Source organism: Serinus canaria, chromosome 2, assembly GCF_022539315.1.
Source record: "Serinus canaria isolate serCan28SL12 chromosome 2, serCan2020, whole genome shotgun sequence".
Lineage (NCBI taxonomy): Eukaryota > Metazoa > Chordata > Aves > Passeriformes > Fringillidae > Serinus > Serinus canaria.
In genome coordinates this window covers 143,496,601-143,517,427 of record NC_066315.1, presented here as the reverse complement: position 1 = coordinate 143,517,427, position 20,827 = coordinate 143,496,601, and the positions used below count along the sequence as shown (strand labels likewise).

The window sequence follows — 20,827 nt, the reverse complement described above, 5'->3', positions numbered from 1 at the left end:
ATGTAAAATCTTTTCCATTCTTCCTTTGCAGATAAGGGCTGTAGGGAGTGGGTTTTTTGCTCATGCTTTGGCCCTAGAAGTGCTTCAGTACCATTCATGTGCTTCTAAGTAAATTCTTCTCCCTGAGACAGAGTAGAGTAGACTTGTCTTATTTTCCTTGGTTAGTGAGAAGAGTCCATAGCTCATGCCTATTCTTGAAATGTACTAGAGCATTTCTTGGAAGAAATTTGGTTGAACCAGGTAAAATATGACAAGGAAGTAGTACATATACTGCTAAGCATTACAATGACCTTTTCCATTCTTCAGGAAGGGGCTGGAAACCCACATGTTTATCTATCCATAATAGAAACTTGTTACATAAAACTTGAACTAGTTTTATAACACAAAAATATTATTCATGCCAGGTGTGCTTCCTTTGAAAGTCATTAATTTTCCTCAAAAGAGGTTTGCTTTATGTTTCTGACCTAGAAGGTTCAGAATTTTTTCTGAAACCTCAGAAAATCCATTCAGGTGCAATAAATTGTTGGATGTACTGCAGAATCACAGAATCATTTAGGTTGGAAAAGACCTTCAAGAACATTAAGTCCAACCTTTGAACCATCATGACCTTGTGAACTACACCATGGCACTAAGTGCCACATACAGTCATTTCTTGAACACTTTGGGACCCTGGGTAGTCCATATTTTAATAGTCTGTGCTCACTTGTAAGGAATGCAGACTAAAACATTTGAAAAATTCCTGTAAGTAAACATTTGTAAAATTACTGTAAAGTAATGTTGTAAAAGAAGGGAAATGGGAAATACATACTTGTGTGTTTCCATGAGTCACATCAGTTGTCACATAGTGAAGAGCAGACGTAAAAGTGGAGCTTTTATGGCCACAAATTTTGTTTGAAAGATTTAAAATTGCTGTGTTTTCTGGGAATGGAAAGTATATATTTTCATTGTTTTTCAGCAAATTTTGTACAAAAAAAAGGGAATTTCTGTTATAATTTTAGTAATAAAACCTTCAGAAGGAAAAGTAGCAAATTATTTTCACAATTTTAAATAGTACGTAGATTAATTTTTGTATTAATGTAAAGCACTGAACTAAGAGATGAAAGATCTTTTTGTTTTCCTCAAGGATTTTGAATTCTTGCAGTTATACAATAGCTGATATCATGGACTTGATAGAATTTAGACATTATTATAGATGACATTCACAAGATCATGGGGTGTTTTCCCCCAAAACATTAAATCCTAATAGTATTTTTGAAAATTTAATAACTGAAATTTAAGTTTGTGCTTTATAAACTGTGAAATTTTGAAAGAGCTGTATTGTCTATTGTAGATTAATTCATTTATTTATATTTCATTCTGAAGACATTTGGACACTTCTTTACTTGATGTTGATGTGCAGCCAACTTACATACGAGTACTGGTGAAGGGAAAGGTTTGTGATTTCTTATACATTCATTTCAAATCAAGAGTTAATGTTTGCCATAGTTATTCAGTGGACTCTGGATCTGACTTCTGTAAGTTACCCATCATTTGCATCTATGCAGGGAGAATGTTCTTTCAATACCAGCATTATTTTAAACCACATAAACTGTGGAAGTCCTAACCAGAAGATGTACGAAGCCTGAAATAAAATTTCACTTTCCTTCTCTCCTCTCTTTTTGTTCTCCCCACACAGTGTACTGTAATTCACTTTAGAAGAGAGCTTCCTAGTTGCCCTAGGCTAGAATTTAGCAATTTCACAATCTGGAATTTATAGCTGACAGAAACCAGTGGACGTATATTCTTTTGGAAGGGCATTTAAAATGTCATTCCAGTTTTCTCTCTTCTCAGTGATATTAATGTTATCATCATTTAGGGAAAAAAAAAAATTCAAAGTACTTCCACAGTAAACCAAAATCCCTATTTTTAACTGAGCCAACTGCATACACACAACTTGAGAATTGATTTATGTTGAAATAGACTGGATAATCTTTCTCATTTAATTGCTAATATAAGTCAAGCATCATTTATAGCCTTCTTTAAAAATGCCACTTCAGGAATGGCAGCAATTCAGGAACATACATCTGACTGTACTTGTAAGCAAAAGCTATTTAGCATAATTTATTAGGTTTAGTAATACCATACATAAAGTGAAAGCATTGAGACCTTCAGTGTCTTTAAAATCAAAGGATGTGATAATGGTGGCTTTGTATTTGTTTTGTCCATGTAAAAGAAAGAAAAAATATTTTAGCATGATATACTTCAATTTCACTTTGTTTTGTAGCCTTTTCAGCTTGTGCTCCCTGAGGAAGTAAAGCCAGACAGCAGCTCTGCTAAAAGATCACAAACAACTGGCCATTTAGTTGTCACCATGCCAAAGGTATGTAAAATAGGAGACATCACACAAAAGCCCTTAAATGTTGTGAGTACTTTGGGAATGTCTCTGAGTTACAGGTAACATCTGGCTTGCTAAAGATATGCAGCTCTAGCCTTTCCCATCAGGGCATATTTTCCGAAAAAAGGAACATTGCATGAAGACAATTTAATTGCAGAGCCAAGCCTTAGTATTTAAATCCCTCTAAAGGAGCATAATGAACATCAGTATTAATAGAAGTTAGTATTTCCTTTGCTTTAAACAAGATCAGCTTTTTGTGTGCTAAAATAGACTTGGCAAAACATGCAGTATTATGCAAATGTCCAAGAAGATAGGTTTTTTAAATAATGAAAATAAACACGTGCCTGCTTTCTTTTTCCACTTGTGAAATAATAAGAACAAATCAGTTTATCAAAATTTGTGTGGCACACATATGTATGAAGGTTACATATTTGTTCACATAAAGGGATGATGCACTACTCTCCTATCTCATGGGTTTGGAAAAAGAGTTGCTTAATTCATTTTACCCTTCATGCTCTGCCTGGCTGGAAAGGATCCCCTGACCAGCTGTACAAACTAGTGTGACCATAGAGCAAGAAGGTTGTGGCAACATGGTGTTTCAACTGAAACTGCTTGAAGCAGACAGGGAGCTGGAAGTTCTAGGGAGGTGGAGTTCCAGAGATGAGAATGGATTGTATGGTGGGTTTCTGGATGCTGAGGGAGAAATTAATCAACTGCAGCATCTTCTGCTGTTTCCTTGGGAGGGCTGGGTTGCTTTTAAGGCCCCTGTAGGATATCTTATACTTCTGGCTTCTGGAATACAGAATCCTGCCCAGGAATAGTTACAGTAAAAAAGCAATCTCTTGTTACTCTAGCCTTACTCTTCTGGACTTAAGGAAATTTCTCTGTTGTGTAAGGGCAGGGGATATGTGTGAGTCCACCAGAGTATATCAAATGCAGCATTTCCTTCTGAAGGAAGAAACTATTTAGCTGAAATAGCTTCACCTGCTATATGGGGTCATTTTTTTCTCTTTGTGCTCTGATTTAATTCTAAGACTATGCATCTAGTGGCTATAACTTTTGGCTATAACTTTTGTGGCTGTTACCTTCAATGTTCCCTTCCACACTCCAATCCCATACCATCTGTCTGTCCCTATGTGTACAGCCCCTCATTGAATCATAAACTGTCACTCTAGCACCAAACATGCATTTTTGCCAAAAACTGTAAGAATACTGAAAATTGTACTTATTTGGTTAAGGTTTTCTGAATGTTCAAATTTATATTTCCATAAATGTGTTTGAAAATGCAGCCTTGATACTTGTCATTTTGAATAGTGTAATTTTCAAATGTATATGATTTATTTTTATTTAATAGTTACTTGTCTTGGCAGTTTTCTGTCCCATACCCTGCTTTTAATACTCACACATCTTGCTAGTCCCTTTGCGGATAATCAATGCCTTAGAAAATGTAAATATTTCTAAGTGTTTCTGGATATATATTAACTCTGCTGCCTACCCATAAAATCATACCTAAATCAGCAAAATGAATATTCTCTCTTCATACTGTGATTGAGAACTGCCTTTATTCCATTATTAACTTTATATTTAACCTACCTTGATATTTTAGCTACACCTACATATTTTGCCTAGCCTGAGGCTCTGCAGCATACTTCATCTCAGAATTTGTGATTCTCAGATATTTGTAAAACATGAGGAGAGAGAAGCCCTATAGAGTAACTGGGTACATGTTCTCAGCTTATCTTGGTTTGATTAAAACTGCTTGAGTAGCTTGGACAGAGCAAGGGATGCACGAATGGAATGCTGCATGGTGTCTTTGTTGTCAGTGGATTCTGGGAAGCAGCTTTGCAGAAAAGCACCTGGGAGTCTTGGTTGCCATGTAGTTGAGCATGAGTCAGCAATACCCTCTTCTGTCAAAGAACACCAGCTGTGTCCTGAGCAGCTTAGGAGCATTGCCAGCCGGTGGAGGGAGGCCATCTTCCCCCTCTGTTCAGGATTGGTGGGAGACATGGACCTGCTGGAGAGAATCCAGCAAAGGGCCACAAAAAGGATCAAGGAACTGGAGCACCTCTCCTGTGAGGAAAGGCTGAGAGAGCTGGGACTGTCCAGCTTGGAGGAGAGAAGGCTCAAGGGGTTCTTATCAATACCCAGAAATACCTAAAGGAAGGGTGAAAAGAGTAGAGCCGGGCTCTTTTCATGGTGCCCAGTGACAGTAGCAGAGACAGTGGACACAGACTGAAATGCAGGAGTTCCTTCTGAAGACCAGGAGACTCTGACTGTGAGGGTGACCAGGTGTCTGCTCAGGTCACCCAGGGAGGTTGTGAATCCTCCATCCCTGGAGATGTTTGTTCTAAAGGTGTCTGGACATGGTCCTGGGCAACTGGCTCAAGTGGCTTGAGCAGGGGGCTCGGATTAGATGACAGGTCCTTGCCAACCTCCAGCATTCTGTGATCCTGTGACCTTCATGGATTTGCTGACCAAAGATGGATCTGTGTTACTTCACTGCAATTGCATGTGTATACTAGGATACTAACCTATTGTTTACTGTTCTTTTTACAGTCACAGAGTCTGTTCTCTTCCCCTAGGACTGAAATAGAGTGCTCATTTGAAATTTTTGGGGTATAGATCCTCTTCAAATGATCTCAAACCATACAAATTTTATCATTATGATTAATGGGATGCAATATAGGAAGAAAGGTAAATGAATAATGATTGACAACAGGAAGGCCAAGAGATACTTTTCTTGCAGAATACTGTGGCTGATTTTATCAATGTTTGAGAATCCTAGTTTGAGATCAGTGCAACTTAATGGGAATTTCTCTTAGTAAGTTCATAGGAAGACCAGAATATATTAAATTTCTTTCAGGCTGTATCAGTGACAAGACAAGTTTAATGACTATATTACACTGTGTTTTATTCTTTTGTTTCTAAAAAACAGTTATCAAAATAATTTTTTTTGCAGCGAGATAAACGGCCTAGCACATTCCTTACATAACTGAAATGTTGTCCACTAATCTAAAAATAGTCTCCTATAATAAGCTTCATGCAATAGTATCCTAGAAATATCTCTCTCTTCTCAGTAACACAATAGAAATCTATCTGAATTCTAAGTTCTTTTCACTTGTTTTAGGGAGCTTCTGATCAGGTTAATAAACCTTTCACCATTCATCTTCCAGCCTGTTTATAGTTCCCTAGTCTTTAAAAACAAAACCAAAGCCTCTTTCCTTGCCTCTCTGATGAGCTTTTCACATCACAGATGTTGGAGATAGTAAATTCCACATGAAGTAAAAGAAAGGAATAAATTTTACATTCATTTCTGGAAACATATTTTTAACCATATTACTTGCTACAGAGCAAATCACCACAGAATGGGTGCCTTTCTAAGGCAGTGTTTACCAACATTTTTTGTTAGGTCATCAAAAGACACTGAAGGACACAATGTTCAATGAAATAATATAGTGACACTTTTAAAGTGTAGTATTCATACTGCAAGAATCCTTTGTATGGAGATTTTACATGAATAAGGTAACAGTGACTACATTGTACATGCCTTGTGTTCTGGGAAAAATATTTGTGACATGAAGCTTCTCAGATTTCTAACATCTATGCCCTGGCAGCATCATCTTTGCAGATGATGCAGGCAAATGAAAAACTGGGAGATTCTTTAATAGAATTTGACTAAAATTGGCATATTAAATAAATTATTTCATAAAATCTCATCAGTAGATTGCACCAGCATTTTAATTGCTGCCTCAGTAAAAGCATCAAACCCCAGTGTTATTAACAAGCAGGTTTTATTTAGGGTTCTGTGACATTCTCTGTCATGTTTTAAAACTTACTTTTTCTTAGTTTAGTGAGTCAGAGAGTAAAATTTGGACTTTTGATTAATTCTTTATTATATTACCAGCCACAAATGAATGCTGACAGCTTTTTATTGCCTGGGATTTCAAAAGAGATTAGAAATTTAAAGATCAATGAGAGTTAGATTCCTTAATTAATCTAAAGTTAGGAGTGGTGTGTATTGTGCATGTCAGTGTTATTTGATAGAATTACTTTATATAATTCTTACTTATCTAGGCATGGTAAATGTTGTAATATTTCATTACTATCAAAGGCATGTGGAGACACAGCTCTGGAACCCAAGAAATCTAATAATTCTTCACCATAAATGTGTTTCAGGGAAAATCTCTTACTCAAAGGAATTTCCATTGAAGAATAAGAAAGCCATTGTAGGAAGAAAAAGATAGACTGAAAATATGAATAAAAATATGGCTTTTGCAAATATACTCCAGATTTGTTTAAAACATCTGTATTTAGAATCCTTTGATAATGATCTTAAAAGGGCTGCATTTTCTGTTTTCTGATTAATCATAGAATCATAGGATATGCTGGGTTGGATGGAACCCATCAGGATCATCAAATCCAACTCTTGGCCCTGCACAGGACACCCCAAGAGTCACACCATGTGCATGAGAGCATTGTCAAAGTGCTTCTTGAACTCTTTCAGGTGTGGTGCTGTGACCACTTCCCTGGGGAGCCTGCTCCACTGTCCAAACACCTGTGAAGAACCTTTTCCTAATGTCAATCCTAAACCTCCCTTGACACAATTCCAGGCATTCCTTTGGGTCCTGTCACTGGTCACCTGATAGAAGAGATCACTGCCTGCCTGTCCTCTTCCTCTCATGAGGATGCTGAGGACCTCAATGAAGCCTCCCCTCCATCTCCTGCAGGCTGAAGAGACCAAGTGATCTCAGCCACTCCTCCTACGGCTTCTCCTTTGCATGCTCTCTCATAGCTTCATGTCGTTTTATATTGTGGTGCCCAAAACTGTACACAAAATTGTAAATATTAGAAATCAGAGTATTAGTATAATAAATATTAGTATCATAGAATAACTTTCAGAAAGCTTCATTGTATTAATTTAGTCCATTTTCTTATATACCACAGGCTTCAAATTTCACACTGTTATCTTACCAATGAGCCCAAAGTAGGCAAACCCTTCCCTAAGTGCCAAGGTCAGTTCTTGTCAAGGATGTATTTTCTTAGGAGTACAGAATCAGCATGTTTATGTTTCTCCACCATCATTGATGGTGTGCTCTGAGGACAAAGTAAGAAGTACAGTCTCAAGGGGATCAGCAGAATGAATTTCTGTTTAAAAAAAAAAAAAACAAAACACTGGGAAAGAGGGAAGGTAGAAAGAAACAAGGCTTTCTTTCTGTCATCAGAGCATATACAGAACCAGAGGGGTTCAGCCTCTTCACACTGATTTCCAGAAACAGATGACTGAAGCTACAGACTCTGTCTTTATATAATTTGGGGTTCAGAGTGGAGACTAAATTCACAGGGCTTCTGGAACAGACTGCCCTCCAATCAGCTGGACTATGAAACAGTCAATAACATGAACTATTTGGTGTAGTTCTTGTTCTTCCTCCTTTCAGATGCTTAAGGGATCCCTCTCCCATGCTGTTGTTATGAAGGGAAAGAGATCCTTTTGCAATGAGATATCCTTTTGTCAATAACACATCTTCCAAAAAATCATGGTGGATGTGTTTTCTTTGAGAAGGGGAATTCCTCTGGACTTTGAACCTAAGTTTCTTTTTTAGCCAAAGGAGCTGAGGGAGTTTGTGGTCACTTGTTGTTTGAGTGAGGAGAAGTCCAGATTGCATCTGATTTTTTAATAAAAATGTCAGAAAAAGTACTTGGACACCAGAACCACAGTGTAATCAGTAATGTGCATTATTAACATGGTGCCAAATGAGATGGTATATATTTAAACACAAGTAGATGTATATATTTAAAGACTCTTTTACATATAATTTTATAAATGTTTGACTATATTTCCATTCAGATAATTTGGTTTAACTTGCCTTATATCAGTATTTCATGCTGAGTGAAGAGTGTTAAAATGTAACAGAAAGAGTAAATGTCACAAGAGAAAATTTATGCAGACACTCACAATTTTCTATTTTTGAAAGATTATTTAAATGCTTGCAAGCAAAAGTGTCAACTTTTATGAGAATTATGTTTTGTCTATTTTTATTTTAGGCTAAAGAAATAATCCTGGCTAAGCAAAAAGTTTCAGCTTCAATTAAACATTCTGACTGCAATACACAGCAAAAAACCACAAGAAGGTAATTCCTTTTTCTGCGTCAGTTTTATTTTTATGAGTGTGTTATTCACATGCCAGAGTATGTACTTCTTTTATGTTATTGCTGAAAATATAAAAATATTGATTAGTGTAGAGTAAAAGTATGTCTGAAAACTTTAGAACAAATAACATGTCTGGTGCTGTTTATTAAAAAGTCATCTCCTTTAATAGCAGAGCCAAAAATCCACTTAATTTTGCCTATCAGTTTTTTTCCATCAGCTCATTCAGGTTGTTAACTGGTATATACTAAAACAAAATCACCTACTGAGAATGGCCTCTGCAGAGCTCCTTGCTATGGAACCCAACTCTGGAAGCCTTGTAGAAAGCAATTATTTTGAATCTCTCTCATGAATGTATTTTCTTACTGTTATACAGGTTGATCTACTGCTCTAGTAAATAGGTTCAAAAAACAATTCTGCAAGGTTTTGTAACACAAATCCATCCTATTAAATGTGATGTCAACTCCAGCTCTTGTAATTAATGACTGCACAAAGCAAGTGAATATCGGTGATGCACTATTTTCTGATTTTACCCTTAGCAAGTGCTACTGTAGATAGACTGTGGGGTTCATGAACACTTGGCCTAAGTACAAATACCATGATACATGTTTTAATCTTTCCTTTTCCTTTTGCTACAGCCAAAGGTATTCATACCAGAATAATATATTGTAACAGCAAAGTCCCTTAAGCTGTTTATCCATTTATATTTGAAGTGGTGCACTTGTTTCTTTGTTTGATTTTATTGTGTTGAATCTTGTTAAAAAGGCTAAGCAGTTAGTAAAAAATGGCATTTTGGATTGTGGCTGTTCTTGGTCTCAATATTCAGGACACTGGCAAAATTATTCTGCAAGAGTCAGTTGTAATTAATTCTACTTTTAAATTCTTATTTCTAAGAAAAATCAGTCATTAACTTCTTTTCTTGATGATCTGCCTTATGAGAAGATGAGTGGGCACCTGCAAGAATTTATTGAGGTTACAAGTGAGCCCCAAGGACTGTACCCTTTCCTTAAGCAGCAGTCATGACACCAGTGCATCACTCTGATTACAGAGTTTTTAAAATATTTTTAGAAGGTCTAGGTCAAGTGGAGGATACTTACTCTCCATTATATTTGTAAAGTTATAGAAATAAGGTGAAGACCCTGGTGACTGGAAAAATGGAAATATTGCACCCGTTTTTAAAATAGTAGAAAGAAGGATACTAGGAACTTGTAAGCTGACAGAATATCATCCTCACCTTTGGGGTTTCTACTGTACCTGGGAATCATGGAACAGATCCTCCTAGAAGCTATGTTGAGGCACACAGAGGACAGAGGGGTGAGTCAGGACAGCCAGCATAGCTCCACCAAGGGTAAGGCCAACCTAGTGGCCTTCTGTGATCCAATGACTTTATCAGTGAACAAGAGAACAGTTATAGCTGTCATCTTGTCTTCTGTAAGGCCTTGGTCATGGTACCCTCCCCCCCCAACATCCTTCTCTCTAACTTGGTAAGATGTGGATTTGATGGATGGACGGTTCAGTGGATCAGGAATTGGGAGGATGTTGTATCCAGAGGAGAGTAGGCAATGACTCAATCTCTGGATGGAGATCACTGACAAGTGGTGTCCCTCAGGGGCCCATACTGGGATCAGTACATTTCCATGTCAAGCACACTCAGCAAGTTTGTGGGTGACTCCAAGCTGGGTGGTGCAGTTCCCATGCCAGAAGGTGGGATGCCATCCAAAGGGATGTGGACGAGCTTGAGGAGTGGGTTCACATGAATGTCATTGGGTTGAACAAGGTCAAATATATTTAATCAGCTCTGCTCTGTTTAATGGAGTATAAAAACATCAACTGCTTTTGCAATGTGTCCCAATTCACTAGAAATGCAAGGTGGTATATATGGACCAGGACAGCCCCTGGTATAAATAAAGACTGAGAACAGAAGGGATTGAGAGCAGCCCTGAGAAGAACTTGAGGATACTGGTAAATGAAAAACTGGACAGGAGCAGGCAGTGTGCACTTGCAGGCCAGAAAGCCAGCCATGTCCTGGGTGGCATCAAAAGCAGCATGGACAGCAGGCTGAGGGAGGGGATTCTGCCTCTCTGCTCTGCTCTGCTCTACCAAGACCCCACCTGGAGTTCTGCATCCACCTCTGGGATCCCTAGTACAGGAAAGACATGGATCTGCTGGAGCCAGTCCAGACAAAGGCCACAAAAATTATCAGAGGGCTGGAGTATCTCTCGTATGAGGAAATACTGAGAGACCCTGTGTTCTTCAGTCTGGAAAAGATAAGGCTTCAGGGAGACCTTCTAGCAGCCTTTCACACTAAAAAGAATCTTGTAGAGAAGATGGGGACAGATTTTGAGGCATAATTGTTTTAAAGTAAAAGAGGTGAAATATATAAGAAAGAATTGTTGTGTTATGAGGGTGGTGAAACACCGGCACCAGCTGCCCAGATGTAGGCCCCACCCCTATAAACATTCAATGTCAAGTTGAATGGGACTCTGAGCTACCTGATTTACTTAAGGATGTGCCTTGCTCATTGCAGAGGGGTTGGACTGGATGACCTGTGAATTTCCCCTTGCAACCAAACCGTTCTGTGAGTCTAGTCTATGACTCTTCTTTCCAAAAGGAAGAGTGCTTTTCCACAGAAATGCAGCTAAATCTTTAAATGCATGACAAGAAAATAAGTTAAAGAAGCAACTTGTGGATTAGGAAAATGGTTCTAGGGTTCTAGGTTCCTTAGAACCCTCTGCCTTTCGTTTTGGCTGCATAGTAAACATTTAAATAATAATGGGAGCATGGAGGTAGTAATGTGAAATGATGCCCTTTCCTGACAGCTGATGAACTAAAGATATTCTGTGGCATAGTGAAATTCCAAAAATTTTTGTTTGATTTCTTTGCAGTTTTAATAATATGCTTCCTGCAGATTTTGAGGGCTAAAATATTACAGGAATATATACCACAAAAGTAGAGAGTCTTTGAATTACAGTTCTTTCTAAAAATATGTATGTTTTGACCTCTTTAGCTGAAAAGTCGCTGACTAGCCAGATGTTAAAAATTTGCTGAATAGTTGTCTCTTAGATTACAGAAGAACATTCATTACAGTGATTATACTTGACAGCTACAGATGTCTTAGCTAAATGCTGTCAGACATATAATCTGCCAAACTGTAATGCAGAACTCTAAATCTCTTTAACTCTTGTTAGCTAGATTACATGATGATACTGTCATTACTTCTGCCATGTATGAGAGATTTCTTCTGTGACTGTATACAAAACTGTGTTTGGAGCCTTCAAAGAGGCAAGTTTCTGTGGAAGGAATTAAACTGGTCTGTAATATTCAGACTAATATAAAAATAATGGACTGAGCCATTATATTTACAAAGCCTCTATAAATGCAGTAGCTGAGTGTGCCACTCCTTACTGGAACTGGCCTCACAGTTCAGCTGTAAGATACCAAAGTTGAGTTCTCCACAGCTGCATAGAGGAAATTCAGAGGTATATAGAAATTGACTTTTCTGAAGTTGTACTGGAAATCTTAAGAGTAATAGTTACATGAAGTCAACAATCCTTGTCTCATACCTTCAGCTTTAGACTATTCTTCCTTTAGTGTGTTGGCAAGAAAAAAATTAAACACAAAATGTCTCTAAATATAAATATACACACATTTGAGTTCCTCCAGTAATGAAGTATTCATAGGAAAATACAGCCATTTTCTTTCATTTTTTGAGTCTTCTTGTTTAGCTTTTGGTTTTTATTACTGTAGATCTTTATATACAGAGAGGTTGAGAAATGTAGCCAGAGCTTCTGCAGAATTAAAAACTAATCAGCAAGTTCTAATCTATACATACCTTTTATACTAAAATACGGAATGTAAGGTAGAGGTGATTCCTATCTTAGTAGTTCAGCATTGCAGATCTGACTGCCTTAAGTGTCTTTTCCCCTCTTAGCTTTGCAGGAGTGCACTGGGTGCAAGCCACCACATGCTCTAGAGAATACCATGTAATATATTAGGTTGGAAATCTGACTTACCTTCTGCTGGCATCAGTTTTAGTGGCAGTGAATACTGTTTGGCTTTTGGCAATTTTTCGTTTTGTTTTTGTTTTGTTTAGTTTGGTTTGGGTTTTTTTTCATCTGGATTCTTAAAGAGGGAAAAAAAAATGCTGCTGGATTGTCCACCTCTATCAGCTGGTGAACCCATAAATGCCTTTGAACAGGTTTTCCAGTTTCAACGAAATATCACTAATTGTGAGAGACATAAAATATATAAAATTCCTTGTAATTTATATTGAACTTGAGACTGAGAAAAATTGAATGTTTTTAATTACTGTATTGGATTTTAATTCCAGTCTTTTTCTAGCATGATAAGACATGCTAGAAAACACGTAACGATAAGACTCATGAACAGAACTTTTTTTATGGTTTGCAGTTTCAATGATAAACAAGCATTTCTTTAGTTTTCTTGGAGAACTCTTTGGTTTTAGTTGAGCTTTTCTTTGCTTATTAACAAATAAAGAATAAAAGACTGATTATTTCAAAAATTCTCCACAGCCATCTCACTTGAGATATAAGTGTTGCTGAAGATGAAACATATTGCAAAGCTCTGTTTTACTGGATGACCCTGATTGAGCTTGGTTCATTTTAGTGGAGAAGAGGCAAAGAAAAAAAATTTGTGAAAAATTGTAGATCTAAGAGTAAGAATCTTTCTTTGAGAGTGAGAAGTTCTAATTTGAATTCTTGAAGCAGTCCTTGTGAAGTGTCAGAATACTGCCTTTCCACAAAATGAATGGCTGAAAATGTCTCCCAGTCTTAAATTCCTACAGCTTTCACAGAGGGGTGTGATGGGTTGGAAGGGAGAGAACTCTGTTGTGAAGAGAAATACAGTAGAACAAAATGAGTCATTTCCTCAGGACTGGGAAGGGGAGGTAAGGTGAGGTCAGAAACTGAATGGTGTTGCAGATAAAGTGATCTGAAAGAGCTGCAAGAGGATTTATGTGATCTTTCAGAACCCAAATTCTCAGTGTCTAAACCAAGGACAGACATTTCAATGTGAATAAAGACAAGTACATCTCAAGAGTGGCCTGAATGATAGATAAGTAAATATGTGCAAAGATCACAAATGACAAGTCAGTTATCAGTTCTATTGAGATATAAAGCTTTTGATAAATACCTGGGATTAGATCACAAATCTTGAGAGCTCAATAATTTGCAGAATTAGTATTTTCTGGTAATGAAGCTTGCAAGCTGTCATGAAGACATTGAGAACTTTTAAAATGCAAGTAATATTATATGGGAAAGGAGGAATCATAGGAACTGTAATTCAATTGACTTCTTAACCAGAAACTGTAGTCAGATATGACTAAGCAACATATTAAAAATGTTTTTTTACTCAAATTAATCTTGAAGTACTGGAGTCATTTGCATTCTCATAGAGGCCTGGAGCTAATCAAAGTAGAGGGTGTACATCTCCATCATTTGACTAATTAGGAGAACAAGAGGTGGGGTTCCTCAGAAGTGATTTGAAAACTAATTTGCACACTGGCATCTGATAATCCTTAACTATAATAAAGGTGAAAAGGCTTCAGAAACGTGCCCTTGTGGAGAAAGCATTCTCAAGAGAACACTTCAGTTAGTTCCTGATCACTGCAGTCTGAAGTTATCTTTGTAGAGGGGACAAGGACAAAAGTCTGAGGGCAGAAATGGACTTAAAAGTTGCTTTTTAACATTCCATAACTCTGAAAAAACATTGTTAGAATAAAGTGTGTTTTCAGTATATGTTTCCCAAATGTTTAAGGGTTCCAAGTTTGGCTGACAAATTTAACAGTGAAAGGAGAGAAAATAAGGTGATATTATAGCCACATATAGAAATTCAGAGTCAACTTGCATATTGCAGGTATTGGAGCATACTTCTTGCTTGCAGACAAGGTCAGTTTAAAATTTAGTATCTTGAAGTGATTATTCAAAAGAAGGAAAGGGATGGAACAGTGAAGTTGAAAATGTCACAGTGGCTATGATTTTCTAACTCTAAGAAACATGGACATTAGTAATACATATATTCTCAGTCTGATGAATCCTATTCGTGAAATATATTTGTCTTTTAGAACAGAATGGCCTAGATATCATCAGCCTTTTTTTTATCAGAACATTTACCACTGATTTGTTAGTTATTCTTCACTGTTGTTTTGTCCCTGAGAGATGCATTTGGTTCTACCAGTATTTCATGTCTTCCCACTGATTCTGAAGACTCCAGTGACAGCTTCATTCCAGATTACACACATATATGGAGACTTAAAAGGTCTCTTAAACAATGAAAGAGGAATTAATTTTCCAGGTATTTAAAAATCATAATTATTTGCTTAGATTACCCAGCAGATTTTTTCTAAGCTTACAATTTCAAAAATTGAGACCAGAGTATGACAAGTCCTATGTTCACCATCAGTTTTTAACACAGCTAACTAAATTAATAATAATCGTCTTTCTCTAAGCTCTCAAACAAGATGCCATTCCATATACTGGAATCACTCTATTTTCTTATTCAAGAAAAGGATTAATTAGTACTTTGTCTAGGATGATAATGATTTTTGTCCTGTTTCATTCACAGTGTAAAAGATTTGGAAAAAAAAAAAGATTTGCCTCTTCAAAGCAGTTGGTTGTGACTCCAAAATATCTTTATATTCTGATACCAGAAAGGAAACTTTCAGCCACATATCAATAGCCATGTATTCTGGATCAAAGATACAAGAAATCTCTAGCAAAGTAAATTTTATTGAAATTCATAAGTTGACACAGGGAAACATAACTGTCAAATCATTTAAATATCAAGTATGGGGATTAAAGACTGTGTAAATAAAAGTGTAAATTATCAAGAAATACCAAATTATCAGATATGCCGTATGTCACACACCAGATTGTTCAGCAGGCTGCTATAGTTATGCAAAACTTTCTTTTTTGTGGAGTCTTCTAATTTTATTCTTTAAAAGCCTAATCAAACTGTATGGAGGTAGAAATAGCCTTTCAAAGGGAAAAAAATATCAGGAGGAAATAAAGGATTTAATTTGTTTTTGTGTGGAGCCCTAGTGTATGAACATAATTTTTTAGGTAGAGAACACTCAGCAGCAGGTAGCAGTGCCAAAAATTGTGAACTTCATCTGTTTTTAGACCTGAACTTGAAATAGTTTGTGAACACTGAGATTTTCAGGTATGTTCTCTAGCTGGTCCTTCACAGAGTATTTTTGTTTCCATAACAGCTGTTTTACCATTGTTCATGGAAGAGCTTCAGCAACAAGATGATTTTTATTCTATTAATTACATAGGAAAACTTGTTCTTTCTTCAAAAAATGTTTAGGTGGTTATCTTTGACCTCATCAATACCCAGCCTCTTTTGCATAGATTGCCTGATGAGAGCAGTAGATCTGTGTTGTAGCTGCACTGGTTTCAGCCTAGCAGTCTTGCTGTCAGCCAGTTACTGTATTGAGGTAGCTGGGATAGCACTGTGGAGCTTTACTAAACAAGTATAGAATGTTTGATATGTTCATGTAAGTACATGAAAACCACTTCCTTTCTGGAAAAATTCACTGTGCTTGATTCTCAGTCTTACCTGTTGCCTGTTGCTGACGTACTTTGAGATTACTTGCGTTGTTGCAATTTTGAGAATGGCTGATGCAATAACCTTGTCATAGCTTGTTAATGAGGATTGTTACTTATGACACTCACTGTTAATTCAGTTATGGAATGCTGAAGTTTATTCTGCTACTAAGCAATAAGATATTCAAACTGCATTACTGTGTTTTCATTAATGACAATTTGTACAATTTTAGAGCTGTTGAACAAATGCGAGATACCACTGCTAATTGAAATACTTCAAATGAAGGAAATTCTTTTCTAGCATGTGAGGGAGTCACAAGCTGAGCCTAATTTATTCTCATGTTTATGCTTTTTAGCTTTTTCTGAGGTGCCTCAGATTAGTGGTAAATGATTAGTTTAAGGGTCTGCTCTCTTTGTGATCTCACCAACAGCTACTGATAATTGTGCTGTGATCTGATTCCAGGTCACAGCACATTTTGTAAGTTACGCAGGAAACGAAATTGCCCTTTACTTTTGGGGATGAACATTTTTCAGAGTATTGCCACAAATGAACACTTTTTGTTTCATTTAATAGTATAGTGCAATATTAGGAAAAAAAAATCTAGCTTTATAAATTGAAGAATGTTCAGAGTAAAGAAATAAGAATTTTCTTGTATTTGTTTTCATTACCCATAAAATTCTACTCAGAGTAATTTTTGCTTATGCCACTATTTGGTAAAGATTTATGCAGGTTATTAAAGCAGCTAGCTTCTCTGGCTGTTTTCTGCTCAGAAAAAAATTATCAAATTATTCTTTTAGTACAAGAAAAATCTAGTGGCATAGAGCTGGAAGAGGTGGTTAGGCTGGTGACTGCCTCTTCTGGAGCTCCTGCTTTCCTCAGCATGTCACAGGAGAAGAGGAGGAGCCCTCCCATAAGCCCCTATGCATCTCTCCTTCCATGGGACAGAGATCCTGCACTAGTGAGGGCTGGGATGCCTGCTCTCATCTCCCAGAGCCTTGATGGAGAAGCATTGGCAGAATCTGGAAGCTGCCCTGTAAAACTCCCTGTTTTAACAAATAAAGATTGTGTATTTTCAATTTAAAATCTTTTACTCTACTTTATATTCAGCTTTTTATCGCCTTTGTTGTCATCCATAAAATGCATTCTTTCACGCAGTGACTTTGCCTCCCCCCCTTGTTTGTTCTATTTCTAAGGAGCTTTTCTGATCTCCTGAGTAAACAGTTTTCTCCCATCTCTGAAGGGTGAGGCACTGTCTTTTCTAACGCTGAGCTGGGAACTGTGACTCGGTATAAAATGGAGTATGAAGATATACAAATCATGTTGTAATTTGAAGAAATTACACATAATTGTACAATTAAATTTCCATTTTGCTATTTTTTCATGTAAACAGTTACAAATTGCATGAAAGCAGATTAGATTTTTTTCCATTTAATCATTGAGCTCCTCTTTTAGAAATAAACAATGAGATTAAATGCTGCAAGACAGAGAGTATGTTTCAAAGCTTTGATCATCATGTGATGTGGATAGGTTACTTTAATGAGTGGCCAGTACATGTTTCTAAGTGTCATCTGAAAGAGTATCCTTAATAGCAGTAGAATATGAAAATAGTGTTAAAACTCTGACTTTTCTTATAATTTATTTTTTTATAATAAAAACATGGTGAGTATTCATGTTGCCAAAATATAAAAATTAGCTGATCAAGGCAGACAAGTTCCTACAATTGTATTTTCTCTATAAATGAAAGTATTTCTGTTTTCCAAAGATGGACCTGTCACCTAGAAGTTAATAGACAGTAAGTGGAAAGGAACTGTGTAAAAAGGAATTAAAAAAAAAAAAATTGATTAAAAAAAAATCTTACATCAAAAGCCAACGATTTGTACTGTGATACCAGCAGTCACCATGTTCTGATATAAAGGGAATTACAGCGATCTAAAATTAACTTTTGAAGTTGGAGACTAGGGATTCTTTTGTAAAAAAATCCTAGAGATTTTGTATTACTTTCATGTGTTTGCACTTAGGGTTTTTATTTAGCAATCAATTCTCAAGTTACAAGAACTCTTAACCCTGGTTTAATTGGACTCAGTAACAATCCTCATACCATGTGTTTATAGGCAGGCACCCAAAATAGAACCAGAGAATCACATCATAAATTCAAACAGTTCTGTTCTATTTGACACTGAAGTTATGTTTTTTCCATTTTTTCCCCTCTTGTCTCAGGAGTGGACAAGTTGAGAAGCTGGAAGTGGATCCCAGTAAATATTCATTCCCTGATGTGACAAAGATAATCCAAGAAAAGGAACGAACTGGACAGGGACCTATAAAGCTCCAGCCACAGAAGATTACTGATGTTAAGAAGAGCTCTGATGATTTTGAAAGTAATGAAGATGTTCCTCCCTTAATTTGAAACATTCTGAAATATCCCCTTTATAAGTAGCATGAATGCTTGTGTTGAATTCATGACCCTATGTGCAAATAAAATAAAATAAAATAGAGCTGAAGTTGGCTATAACATTGCATATCCTATCAATAACTTTTTTATGCTAGTGTTTCTGCTGCATTTTCTGTTAGTATATTGCTATATAAATTCTTTTTTCTAGATTATTTACTTAGTAACTCTGAAATTAGAAGAGGGGCCTTCTATCAGAGATTGTAATTTCTTCAAACAATTTACTGTCTGGGCTGAGAGATTACACATTAGAAAAAGAGAAAAGGAAGTAAGAAAGCAAGCACTTGTAACAGGAGTTAGGATTTTTCTCATTTAACTAAATATAGGAAAAGTCTCTGTGTACTCCTTCAGTGTTTTCATTTTCATGACAGACAACAGTAGAAGAAAAGGGTATGGTTGGAGTGAGAGATATTGTTGTAATCTACCCTTCATAACTGAATCTCCAGAATAATGCACAGCTCCTGGATTCTGGAGCTTTCCTAACAATCCCACTCCTTGAAGATTTTGGGAGAGAATAAAAAGAAACGTCAAGAAAAAAAATTGAGTGACCTACATTATCTTGCTTATGTATTTTTAATTGTTTGTAATGGAAGACTTCATTTGGAAGACAAAATGCTTCAGATTCAGATCAGCTTTTGCTTTTAGTCAAGAGCAAGCAAGGTCAGGAAGAATCAAACAATATTTTTTGTTTAAAACTTGTTTTCATCCTTAAGATAGCAGATTAATAAGTTGCAGTTATAACTGAACACTGTTTCAGCTCACATAGTGCCCACAGTATCCTCAGCACAGAGTCACATTGATAACACAGCCTTTGAAAGTGCTGTGTCCCTAATTGTGAAAAACATTGTGCAAAAACCTCAGCAGTTTGAATGAAAATATTCCAAATGAATTCTGGGAATTTTTAGCCACTCTAAAGTTTTATAGTTCTTCACAGATGTTTAATGTAAGATAAAGATAAATAGTCTATCTTAAAGTGCACTGAAGAGAAGCAGAAAATATCCATCAGCTTAGGCTGATGGCTTGAACCGATGCATTTTCTTCGGTTGCAATTTGAAATGGATATAGGGTAAAAAAATGAAGTTTCATACTAAAAGCCGAAAAGAAAATTTATATATCTCAAAGACACAAACCAAAGTTGAATTTGGGCATTATCTAATGGACCATCATCTTGGATTTTTCTTTTGCACTGACTCAGTTTTTCCAACTCCAGAATAAATTCTTCAATGAGACAAGCCTCTGAGCCCTGGAATATATTTAATCAGCTCTGCTCTGGTTAATGGAGTATAAAAACATCAACTGCTTTTGCAATATGTCCCAATTCACTAGAAATGCCTGAATTTGCCAGCTAATATGGAAAAGACAAATTTTATCTCTTGATCTCACTGAGTAGTATTATGGCCATTGGGTGAGCATGGATCCTTCTCTAGATTGCACATCAAAGTTCTGTATTTGAGATGGCACAGGGTGTCCCTGCCCTGGGGGTGGCAGTGGGGCTGCAGGATCTTGGGGACAGACAGGTTCCAGCAAGGGCCAAAAGTGACAGCAGAACAGGAGGGGGAGTGAGGAGGGACCCCAAGGGGAGCTGGAGGAAGGGGAGGGCAGGAGGAGTTGCAGGCCCAGAGAAGGGGTCCCCCCCGGCAGCCCTACAGAAATAAATCCCTGCGGAACAGAAACCCCCTTGCAGCCCCAGGGAGAGCCTAGGAGTCCTAAAAGTTGGTGCTGTTTCATGAAACTCTGCAGCCCAAACAGGAAAACAGGCAACAGATAAAGTAATTTTTAGCAATCAGATGGACAATTTATGTTTTTATTCCTTTCAAGCCTACTTCCTTTTGTTTCAGAAGTATGAATTTTGCTGACCATGGGATAGATGAAGAGGAAAGGCTCCGCCACTTTTTTGAAGACAAAAATCAGTAAATTTTGGCAGCAGGTCCAAAAATTTTTTCATTTCCTGTAATTTCATTGATTGCTGTGAGGATTTCCTGATGTTTCCAAGAAGTGAACCTTTTACAGGATTTCCTCTTTTTCTTCATTGCTTATTTCTAAAAATCTTGTAGGGACAATCAACCTTTCAAACCTTCAGCTAATATGGATGAACCTGTTAAGAGTTTCACACAATTCTGGAAAACAGAGGCATCCATGCAGCCTGGTCAGGTATGGTTATTTTATTTTTTCATAAAGAGAGCTATAAAATTAATCTCTAATGTCAAACCAAATGATAATATTATTGTATCTTTCCCAATTCCAACTCAGTTCTCTTTTTCATCTAGTTTCATTGTGGATAGATTTTGCTCTGATTT

At 36.8% G+C, this 20,827-nt stretch overlaps 1 protein-coding gene across 1 annotated transcript in view; it reads left to right on the top strand.

The window, feature by feature from the left end:
* The window catches only part of DNAAF11 (dynein axonemal assembly factor 11), a 49,652-nt gene extending 31,164 nt beyond the window's left edge, over nucleotides 1-18,488 (top strand). The window contains exons 12-15 of the mRNA XM_050970855.1: nucleotides 1,363-1,432; nucleotides 2,264-2,359; nucleotides 8,417-8,502; nucleotides 18,302-18,488. Coding sequence (XP_050826812.1) covers nucleotides 1,363-1,432; nucleotides 2,264-2,359; nucleotides 8,417-8,502; nucleotides 18,302-18,488 — 439 coding nt within the window. The remainder of the gene's footprint in view (nucleotides 1-1,362; nucleotides 1,433-2,263; nucleotides 2,360-8,416; nucleotides 8,503-18,301) is intronic.
* Nucleotides 18,489-20,827: the final 2,339 nt, after the last annotated feature.